Source organism: Girardinichthys multiradiatus, chromosome 14 (genome assembly GCF_021462225.1).
Source record: "Girardinichthys multiradiatus isolate DD_20200921_A chromosome 14, DD_fGirMul_XY1, whole genome shotgun sequence".
Lineage (NCBI taxonomy): Eukaryota > Metazoa > Chordata > Actinopteri > Cyprinodontiformes > Goodeidae > Girardinichthys > Girardinichthys multiradiatus.
This window is the reverse complement of record NC_061807.1, coordinates 27,772,626-27,784,655: the sequence shown is the minus strand read 5'-3', so window position 1 is coordinate 27,784,655 and position 12,030 is coordinate 27,772,626. Positions and strand designations below refer to the sequence as shown.

At 39.3% G+C, this 12,030-nt stretch overlaps 1 protein-coding gene across 2 annotated transcripts in view; it reads left to right on the top strand.

Moving 5' to 3' along the window:
• The window catches only part of LOC124880140 (NACHT and WD repeat domain-containing protein 2), a 73,654-nt gene extending 62,848 nt beyond the window's left edge, over nt 1-10,806 (top strand). For both annotated transcript variants that reach the window (XM_047385080.1, XM_047385079.1), the window contains one exon: nt 3,939-10,806. In XM_047385080.1, coding sequence (XP_047241036.1) covers nt 3,939-7,835 — 3,897 coding nt within the window. In that variant the 3' untranslated portion in view covers nt 7,836-10,806. The remainder of the gene's footprint in view (nt 1-3,938) is intronic.
• Nucleotides 10,807-12,030: the final 1,224 nt, after the last annotated feature.

Below are 12,030 nucleotides of genomic sequence, written 5' to 3'. Positions count from 1 at the left end.
CATTCTTGCATATACAATAATACAAAAATTATTGGTGCTTAGTTTATTTATGTTTTTATTTTCTATTTAATTATTTATTTTTCATCGCTTGTTTCAGATTAATATGACAATGTCACAAACTAACGTTTATAGCAGCACAGCGCACTACATTAATGGCTGGAGACAGGGCTTCAGCCATCAGTGTGTCAGCGGAAACACAACAGGTACCAACCGAGTAGAGCGAAACCCAGAACAAACAGCATCATGAAGACCAAAGAAAATGTCAGAGGTCAGGGAGCAAGTTGTGGATAGGTTAAAAGCCCTAAACATGTAACGCTACCAAAATTGGCTGTCCACCTAAACTAAATGTTCAAAAGCAATATGAATACCTTTGCAAAGCTATTCTAGACCAACATCACCTCAAATCAGCTTTATTGCTTCAGTTTGAGTGGATGGGAATGTTTTTCCTGTCCTGATTTCTGATACCAGCTGGATGTGGACAGGGTAATATTAACTGATGCATAACGTGCCCAATAAAGAAAGGTGTTCTGAGGTCACTTGGCTTCCACTCTAATCCCACTGGAAGTAATTTACACTTGATTTGCTTCATCAAAGCAAGTGGACTGTGGTTTAACATAGGAGGGGATCTAAATTCTTCCAAGTGGTCTAAACTGTGCATTACCTGCTGTTAGAGCAACAACCGGCCATTTTTATATAAGTGAGAAGACTAATTCTACCAATGTTGATCACTGGTCATAGCAATAACTTTTACTGGCACATGTTTTTTTTTTTATTATTTGCTGAACCTTTACTAAAGCAAAAGTACATTCATTTTCCTCTTAACTGAAAAGCAAGGGAAATTGGTAAATTAACCAACAAGCAGCATCAGCAAGCCTGTTTATTTTACAGGTAGACTTGCCAACTCTTATCCTTTGTTACTGTTGTCACAAACTCTTTGTTGTGCTCCTTGAGGCATTCTTAAGTAGGGATGCACGATAAACAGTATAAATGGTATTAAATACCATTTTGACACAAAATGAAAAAATGACCACACCACTGACATTGCTTCTCTGCTTCAGTTAAAAACCCAACAATCCTGTACTGCTTCACTATCAGTATGCCCAAACATATACAATATTATTTTACAAATATTTAACCTCCTCTTTAATTACTAGCACACCCGATCAAGATGTGTAAAAATAAATGTTTCTTTTGTTCCAGTTGAGTATTCTCACAAATAAATACAGACAAATTAATCTTTTAATTTCAGTATATTTATTCAGTGGGTAAAAAAATATGTAACAATAAGAAAACATTGTTTTGAACAGAATTACATGTATATAAACATCGGCTATAAAATTAATTTAAAGAAGGCATTTTTTAAATTTATAGTTTGTTCTTTTAAGTTGATCTGAGTATCAAAGACCTTTTAATTAGTAATTCATATTTTATTTATTATTTACAGTTTTTCAATTCAGTCACCGCTGTCTACGTCCCTATGAAATGCATTCATTTTATTTTTTTCATTTTTTTTGTTTGTTTCAAAATCAAAAATGTGTTATTTTCTGTATTAATTTTTGAAATCCATATTTCTGGATGTAACCGCATTTGTTTTATAGAAACAAACTATGAAAAAGCACAAAGAGTATTTCACAGGGCACATTACTTAAAACATATATAGGAACTCATCTACTACATATTTAAGCTGTACATTATTTCCAGACAGGATATGTGTTTCTGTTTCTTTTTTTCTCACTCCCTCAAACACACTCACAGCTTTAAGGGGAAAGCAGAGTCATCAGGGTTGCCCTAAAAATGTCAGATTGCATTAAAATACTTTGTAGAAATCTCAACTGGCCCATTTAATGAATTCATGAATGAAATTATGAAATCATGGTAGTCTCAATATTAGAGTAGTTCTCCATAGATACCTCCCATCAATAAAAAAGGAATTATAATTCAATTCAGTTTATTTATATAGCGCCAATTCACAACACATGTCATCTCAAGGCACTTCACAACAGTCAGGTACATACATTCCAATTAATCCTAATCATTGAACAGTGCAGTCAGAGTTAGTTATTTATTCAAATTGGATAAAAAGTTTTTCTGTCTAAGGAAACCCAGCAGATTGCATCCAGTCAGTGACTTGCAGCATTTACTCCTCCCGGATGAGCATGTAGAGACAGTGGACAGTCACTGGCGTTGACTTTGCAGCAATCCCTCATACTGAGCATGCATGTAGCGACAGCGGAGAGGAAAAACTCCCTTTTAACAGGAAGAAACCTCCAGCAGAACTAGGCTCAGTGTGAGCGGCCATCTGCCACGACTGACTGGAGGTTTGAGAGAACAGAGCAGAGACACAAAGCACTGATCCAGGAGTACTTTCTATGGGAAGGAGAAGTAAATGTTAATGGATGTAGCTCCTTTAGTCGTTTCATCTAGAAAGAAAGAACAGATAAACTCTGAGCCAGTTTACAAGGTTAGAGTCTGAAAGAGAGCACATAGAGTTAGTCACAGTAAAAGCTCAGTCAATCGCCATGTCTAGGAGAGAGAAAGGGTTAAACACTAAAAGACAGGGCTATGTTGATCATCGGTAGAGGGTGAGCATTAAGTTGTTGCCAGCAGAAGCTTGGACGATGGCCCTCTCCAGAAAGGTGTCACAAGTAGACACAGAGTCAGGCCAGGTGTAGCTTCTAGGAAGAGAAAAGAGAGAGAACAAAGTTAAAAGCTGAAATAACAGCAAATAATGCAATATTGGAGAGTAGTGTGAGAATGTAGCAAAGAGGGTGAAAGTGGTAATTATGTTCTCCAGCAGCCTAAGCCTATAGCAGCATAACTACAGAGATAGTTCAGGATAACCTAAGCCACTCTAACTATAAGCTTTATCAAAAAGGAAAGTTTTAAGCCTAGCCTTAAAGGTAGACACTTTGTCCATCTAGAGGCCACTGGTGGCCATTGTTATACTAAAAACCACAACGATTGGGATACCTCTCTCTGTCAGATTGACCATAACCATTGGAAAAGAGAGGGGGTCATACAGGTAGCAGAAATGGAGGGCGTGTTTACACCTCAACCATAACTGAGCCGGTTTAGGCTAAACCTGACTCTCCCTTACTCCATCCAACAGGGAGGGAAGAAGATGGAGGTAAAAAATAAGGAAGATAGCTCAGGATAAACTAAGCCACTCTAACTATAAGCTTTATCATAAAGGAAAGTTTTAAGCCTAGCCTTAAAGGTAGACAGGGTGTCTGCCTCACGGACTAAAACTGGGAGCTGGTTCCACAGGAGAGGAGCCTGATAACTAAAGGATCTGCCTCCTATTCTACTTCTAGAGACTCTAGGAACCACCAGTAAACCTGCAGTCTGAGAACGAAGTGCTCTGTTAGGAACATATGGAACAATCAGATCTCTGATGTATGATGGAGCTAGATTATTAAGGGCTTTATATGTGAGGAGGAGAATTTTAAATTCTGTTCTGAATTTAACAGGGAGCCAATGAAGGGAAGCTAAAGTAGTAGAAATATGATTTCTCTTTTTAATTTTCATCAAAACTCTTGATGCACCATTTTGAATCAGCTGAAGGCTTTTAACTGCATTTTGTGGACATCCTGATAGTAACGGATTACAATAGTCCAGCCTTGAAGTAACAAATGCATGGACTAGAACATACTGCAATGTTCTGAATGTAAGAAAAGAATAAGGTTAAATTAAATAAATGTATCTGAATTAGAATAAGTTGACACTCTTTTTTTGCTGTGACAATAAACTCTCTTTGAAAGGTATTTAATCAAATTACTTCTAGAACTTGTTTTCATTGTTGAATTGTGATTCTTAAAAAGGACCTTTAAATGTCAGAAAATGATCCATCCTTAGCTAGTTCAGCTTTAATCCTTGTATGTAGATTTAATTTATTAAAACCAGTCTAAATATATATGTATTATTGCTTATTATTCCAGACCTACACATGGCTTCAGAAGGAGATGGGTCCAGAAACAGATCCAGTGGTCATCGTTCGGTATATTGGCTCCAGCCAACTCTCCACAGACCTACGAACACTGCTCCAGAGCATCTGTGAGCAGATTGCAATAAACTACCGCTGCCTGATTCACTTCCTGCCTAACAAGATTCAGGAGATGAGAGAGCTTCTAATCAACCTTCTTGGGGAGCCGTCCTTCCAGAGGCCCCTGGTCATCATCCTGGATGCCATGGAGCAGCTTTCCGATGCCGACGAGGCTCGTAAGTTGTGGTGGCTCCCCGTGCACCTGCCTCGCACTGTCCGCATCGTTGTATCAACACTGCCCAACAAACATGGCATCTTGCAGAAGCTGCGTCATCTTATTCATGATGAGAGTTATTACGTGGAGTTAATCCAGCGAGACCGAAAGGTATGCAGCCAAATGCTAAAACAGCAGTTGCTTGGGGTGAAGAGGAAGGTAACATCAGGGCAACAGATCTATGTCAATGAGGCACTTGCCAAGTGTACATTGCCAATGTTTGTCAACCTCATCTACAGAGAAGTAGTTCACTGGAGGTCACACAAAGATGTTGATGATAAATCTCTGTGCTCAACCGTGCATGAAAGCATTGAGCAACTTTTCTACTCTGTGGAGAATAAGCTGGGCCAGCGATTTGTTTTCAGAGCATTAGGGTATGTCACCATGGCAAAGGCTGGGCTAACGGAGGTTGAGTTGGAAGACATCCTGTCTCTTGACAACATAGTTCTTGGGGATGTAATTGTGCCAAGTTACCTCAAAAATCCACTAAGGATCTCCTATGACCTTGTTGCCAAGCTCAAAGAGGAGCTGGAGGGCTATCTGGTTGAGCGGCAGGTACGAAATGTCACATTGATGGTCTGGGCCAACAGGCACCTGCACCTCATCGCCCAGAAGCTCTATCTCAGCAACGAGGAGGATGTACATCAAATGCACAGCCTCTTGGCTGAGTACTTCCTTGGAGCATGGTCAGGAGGCAGGAAGAAAATCTTTACTTATGATAACAACCATTTCACTTCCCTTAATATTTCACATCACAAGAATCCTCATCATCAACAGTCTCATGAAAAAACATCCTCTGATAAATATTCCTATGACAGACAGACTCCCGAACAGCCTTGGGTGTTCCAGTGCAACCTGCTGGAGCCGGACATCTTCTTTGTCAATCACAGAAAGATGACAGAGCTGGTGTACCATCTGACCAGGAGTGGCCGTACAGATGACCTCATGTTTGGTGTCATTATGAACTTCAGCTGGCTCTACACAATGATCAAGATTGGTCAGTTTGAAAAAGCTATAACAGACATTGACCTTGCTTACACCTGCAGCCAAGAAAAAGAGCTAAAGTTTCTGGCCACTACTCTTCGTAGCATTAAGGTGAAAGTACTAAAGAACCCTGCATCGCTTTCTGCAGAACTGCAGCAAAGGCTTCTGCCAGTTGTCACATCACTTCCTAAGCTCAGACACCTTCTCCTAGAGTGTGACAAAGATGGTCCCAAGTACTGCTCTATTGTGCCTCTCCACTCCTCTATGGATGTGACATATAGTCCAGAAAGACTTCCTCTGTGCTCCAGCTACATACAGATTGTGGAGATTTTACCCACTCTAGCCCCAAACATAGTCCTCGTAGCACTGGAGGATGGATCTATCAGCACCTGGGATGTAGAGAGCAGGCAGCTCCTTCGACAGATTGACACAGCCAGATCTGTCGTACTAGGAATCAAGCTAACCACTGATGAGAAGTACCTGGTGGTTGCCACAACGAAAAATACTCTGCTCATCTATGATAATCACAAGTCCTGCCTTTTATCGGAGGTTGAAATTAAGGGGTCAAAGCACAGTGGTGTCACTGGAGGAGTTGCTTTCATTAATGGTTTTACTCTTTCTACCCATCATGCACTTGCGTGGCTTGAGGCTAGTAAAGATGTCAGCGTCATTGACCTTGTGTACGGCTGGCCTCTTTACCAGTTCCATTGCTGGTACGAGGTAACCTGTGTCCAGTGCTCGCCAGATGGAATGTATGCCTTCTGTGGCCAGTACCTCAACACAACATCTGTCTTTCATCTTGGAAATGGGGAAAAGTTGTCCACTGTGACGTCAGAGTTTTCTGGGGGATTTGTCAAGTCAATTCTAGTACTGGACACCCTTAACCAAATGGTAATGATTGACAATGAGGGAAGTCTGTCAGTGTGGAACACCAAAGAGATAACCAACCCGAAGCTGATGGAGGATTATGATTGCAGAGGGGATGAAAGCGAAGTTGTGGGTATTGAATTATCTGAAGACCAGCGCTCCATTCTCATTTGCAAGGCCAGGAGTATTGAAGTTCTGGATACAAAAATATGGAAAATGCTGGAGAAATTCAAAGCCAAGCGTACTGAACGATTTGTTGCTGCTGTTCTCTCCAAAAATGGACAGAGCATTGTTGCCTCAATGGAGAACACTTCATCCATTTTTGTCTGGAGGAGAGACAGTGGGCAGTGCATGGCCAGCCTGATTGAGATCTCAGGGGCTATCGTTAAACTAATCAAATCAGCCCACCACAACCTGCTTCTTTCTGTTGCCAGTAGCGGTGTACTGTCTGTTTGGGACATTGATATAATCACCGCCATGTCAAACATCGATAAAACAGGCAAAAAGATTCAAACATTGCAGCTGACTGGTAGAGAAGACTACGTGTTCACCATGGACGGCTCAGAGGCTGTTCACAAGTGGAACTTTAGCACTGGCTTTATTGAGATAGTCTTCAAACACGAGGGCATGGTGGAGAACTGTGTCCTAACCTCCTCAGGGGATCTCATGGTGACTTCGGACGATAAGTCCAGTCAGTACATATGGCAAACCAACACCGGAGAAAACATCTTCCGCATAAATGGACAGAGAATCTCCCAGCTGCTGATCACCCACAATGACCAGTTTGTGGTTTCCCTGTGTGAGCAGAATGCCTCAAGAGTCTGGAGATTGGCTACTGGGCACAAAGTCTGCAACATTTTAGTCAGCCTCCAGAACGCACTCATCACAACAGCAAACACTTTCCTGGTGGGAACATCCAAGAATAAACTGCTTGCTGTGAGTCTGTGGTCAGGCAGTGTATCGAAGAAATTTGTCTGCGATGATGGCATTAGCATTGTCAACTTCAAGCTCATTCCTGACTGTCCAGATTGTGTGGTCTTCATTACGTCCACAGAAACGGTCTTCATCTGGAGTGTGGCAGATGAGTCAGTCTGCAGGAGAGTCCAGTTGCCGGCCAACTTCCTCAAAAACCTGGAAGACTTTCAAATCTCGCCCAATGGGAAGTTAGGAATAGTCTCCAAAGGTGATGAGAACATTAACGTCCTGGATCTTCACAGCGGGAAGCTGAGGCTTGTCCATGCAGCCGGTATAATCTGGCGTCAGAAATTATCAAGAGATGGTCGTTACCTTGTGTATGTTTGTTTCCGCAACTGCGATGAAGACGACGAGGCAGGCGTGGTGTCTAATTTGATCGTGATGCGCCTTGCCGACGGCAAGAGCATTGGCACATGCTCACTTTACAAGACCCCCACATTCCTGTCTCTGTCCCAGCGTGCACTAAATATCATCATTGGCTTTGAGGACGGCAGTATCGGCACATACACTGTTGTGGACCGTGTGGACGCTGCCCTTAAAATAAAGATAGCCACCTCCAACAGCCGACAGATTGTCAACAACGCATCACAGAAGGTGCGCCCCAAATGTGGCAACCATTCCTTCAAAACTGTTGCCGATTGCACCTGGAGGGAGTCAACGGAAGTCTTCTCGAGGGACAGCCCCATCAACGTGTCGGACTCAGGAGAAGGTGAGTCGACAACACCTACAAAGAAGACTGAATTGCTGCAGTGAAAACTTGGGGAACAGACAGAGCTTAGACAGGAGGCAGGTGAAAAAGCTCCAAATCTCTGGGGTTGCAGTTGATTCTTGTTTACAGCCACGTGATTCAGCTGCAGATGTCAGCCCTGTGGGTAGTTATTGGGTTGACGATTTAAACGCTGCACTCAAATGATGTATTACTTACTTCCACCATATACACTTTCTGTTAGTTTTAAACATAAAGACTGTTAAAAAAAGTTTTGTTTTACAAAATAAAAATGTACATTCTGTATTAGTTTACCATTATGTATCCTTTTGCTTTTGAAGAACAAAAAATTCATATCAACATCTCTCCATAAATCATTTTCCGAGTCAATCCAGTAATCTTTTGTTATCCACTGTTTCTTAGCCGCTTTTGTTATCCTATTTACTTCATACACATTAAGCCATAATGTTGTTCCTAAAATAATATATTTAAGTTTGTATTAATATCAAGTGGTATTGTACAAAGAGGATGGACAGATGTACAGAATATTTCTCATTTTGGCTGCTGCAATTTGTGCAACTCCTTAAAAATGTTAAGTTGTGCTTAATGCAATCAAAGTGAGTGCCTGGAATTTAAAAAAAAGGTTCATTACGTGCAGATCACAAAATTAATGAAAGTGCAGGGACTTTGTAAACATAGTACACGCACCGTTCCATATTAAGCGCATTCGATGCCGATTCTGCTCAAATCCAGTCAACATCAGGAGAGAACCACGACATAACTCTGAGGATTGATTGCTTTGTGATTTTTGGAACTGTTTACATGGATTTAATGTAGATTTACCTGCTGTTCCATCAGTTTGCGTGCAGGTAGTTTTTAAGGGGAACACCACTATTGAGCATACAGTGTAGCATAGCACCACGCACATTAACGCCTTAATCTGTGTACTTGCTTTAGGTTCTGTGTAGTCTGTTTGTTCCAGTATAAAAGGATAGAATGAGTTTTACCTTAAAAAACTTGGCCAAGTGAGCATATTTAGAGTTCTAGTCATTAGGTGGATGCACTTTAGGAGTGGTATGTGAGAAATTGTTAGATTTATTCAGAAGAAATATATAAATTACAAACAAAAATGTTTGATTTGTTTTCAAAAAAATTATTGGCTCTGCTTACAGATGTATATAGATTACAATATACAGAAGAATACCTGGTTTGAATAAATAATTAAGATGAAGACATCTAAGCAAGCTTTTTTGAGAATAAATCCCTGTTGCAGTATACCTTTGCAAATGTGGGGAAAACAGTTATGGTCATAGCAAAAACATCTGAGCACAGATTAGTACATTTTTAATAGATTGCGTAGACTTCAAATTCTAAGTTCAAAAAGAAAAGGCCTTTTCACAGCTTTACAAAATGTGGCACAGGCTTTATAGTTCTTGAATAAAATATCTGAAAGGTTATATTAACAGGATATGTCATTTTGTTCTGACATTCAGATGTTTTTTGTTGTGTGTAGGCATGGGCCGGTTTCTTATTTAATGGACACATACAATGCTTATGTTTGTTTGTACGTTCGAAATTGGGAAACATGTGAAAATATAAAAATATGAAAGACAAAATTGAGAATTGAGAAGAATGCAGCAGAAAGTGACCTAACAATGATGACGCCAAACACGAACATCAATACACATTTGGCACCTAGGACAAATGTACCCACACGCTTATTTTTCAAAGTTCATAAAGTGAAATTTTATGTGGTGATTTTTGTGAGTTGGAGGAAGTCAGAAGAAATATCGTCTGCGAGCTGTAGCTTATAAACCCTAAGGAGGTGATTTTTGCACCCTTTAAATGCAATTTCTGTTTTGGTTCAGACCGACGTTGATGTGCACAGGAAAGCATCAGCATGTTTCTTTCAACAACTATAAGAATAATAGTCACTTATATATTGGCAAGACATGCAGCGATTGTGGTGGTCTTACTTATCTCCAAATACTGTCTTTGTTTTACCTGCCCTACAAGGTTGTAGCCGTCAGAACATTATTCCAACACAATCTCTCACACTCATCAAAGACTTTAAGGTTAAACTAATTATGTTGACTAAAAATGCCGGAGAATGTATTGGAGGGAGCGGTTGTTGATTGAACACAATCTATAGACATCTGCAGATGTTTTGTACTAATAAAGGACACAAAAAAGTAAAAACATCACAGTGAAAGATAGCCTTCTCTTACTTGACAAACTTTATATTAACAAACAACACCTGTGGTTGCCTTAGTGGTCTGGCTGTTTACTCCCTGCTTAAGCTATCTGTCCTACCGGTGGCATGAACTGTGTTGTGTCATCCTCCATGTTCCAATTGTTATGAGACATTTAAAATCTTAGAACCCAACATTTTAATAGTTTTACATTTAGGACAAAACAAAATGTACACCCTGTTTACCTACATGAAGCTCATTCCTGTCACCTGCATGGATGATCCTTTTAGCAAAAGTGCTCAGTCCATCATTTTTCTGTGTTGCCAATAAGCTGCCATATCCATTCTACATATTCCAGTTTTATATTAAGAAAACCATCCAAGTTCAATGTAGTTCATCAGGCACTGCAAATGCAGATGACATTTCACCATCTGCATATGGTACTCAGTTCCTGTTTTCAATTCTTCTTGTTTTTTAAAATCACTTTTCTGGTTTAAAATCGTGGATTTATTTAAGATTTATTTATGTTTCATACTTTTCAGCACGTTTTATGATTAAAATATGTTGATATCTACCCCTTAATATATGAGGATTTTCCAAAGTCTTGGTTTGAGGAAGGGAGAATATCTTCATCATGCCCTTGCGGTTTACAAGTATTGCGACAGAACAGCGTTTTCTCGAATTGTAAGCGACCACTGAGTAACTCTCCTCGTTCCCCACAAGATTACTGAGCAGAAGGAAACTATGGGGTAAGAACGCTGTCAAAAACAATGTGTATATAAAGACGGAAATGTGTGCATATTAGTCAATAGTTGTGCATAAGTAAAATCCAAAAGAGGTATTGTATATTTTCTCTATAAGAATACAAAATAAAATGTTACAGCTTCAAGAAATTACAAACACAAAGTTCAAGTTTACAGTTGTGTTTTATTCTTTATGAATACAATATGCTATAACAGTTTGTGAATACGATTTCTTTTCTTTGAGAATACGAATTTACATCAGCAACTTGGTGTCACGTGATCTCAGGCTCAGAATATAGTGGGTGGAGTTAAACAATGATGTACAGTAGGTGGCGGTATGCACCTCTGAATTTGTTGCGAACCGCCAGCAAAAGAAGAAGAAGAAGCAGCAGCACTAGTGCCAAATAGACAGACCAAGAAACTATGGTACAAAGCCAGGTAATGTTAAAACGTTTATATGTCTTAATATCGTTAATATATTGTATTCATAAAGAATAAACCACAACTGTAAACTTGAACTTTGTGTTTGTAATTTCCTGAAGCTGTAACATTTTATTTTGTATTCTTACAGAGAAAATATACAATACCTCTTTTGGATTTTACTTATGCACAACTATTGTCTAATATGCACACATTTCCGTCTTTACATACATATTGTTTTTGACAGCGTTCTTACCCCATAGGAAACCCTCTAAACTTTTCCTCTTGCTAAAAAAGGTAAAGTCGGTGATTTGAAAAATTTGAGAAGCGCCTCCCATCACTTTCAAACTTTATGGCTTGCCATGTCCATCAGTGAAATAAACAGCCTACTACCACCTAGCTAGCGAGGCAGATGATCGAGCTTACTAGCTGCCATCAGTTTATCAGCTCGCAACAGTACTGTACAAAGAGCCAAAGAAAAACATATATATATATATATATATATATATATATATATATATATCCCCTGGTGTTTAACGAGACACAAAAGTTACATTTCATTGAAATGCTTGAGATTAAATGAGAATTTAAAGCTACATACTAAACTCTGAAAACAATGCTGTCATGAGAATATGAGCTACCTAATTACTATAAAGACACTGTTCTCATTTAAATTAAAATGCTTAAAGACTGATATAATAATATTTTCATTCTTATAATAATTAATATTATAGCATCATTTTAAATTTAGCTGTAGTTAATAGTACTTGCATTTGTGTTTTTGAGTTAAAATTACTGTCATATTAGTCTTTGTTTTAAACTTTGGTTTTTGTGTAAATTTGGCATATTTCTGCTCGGGATTATTTTACCATTAGAGTCTCACACCG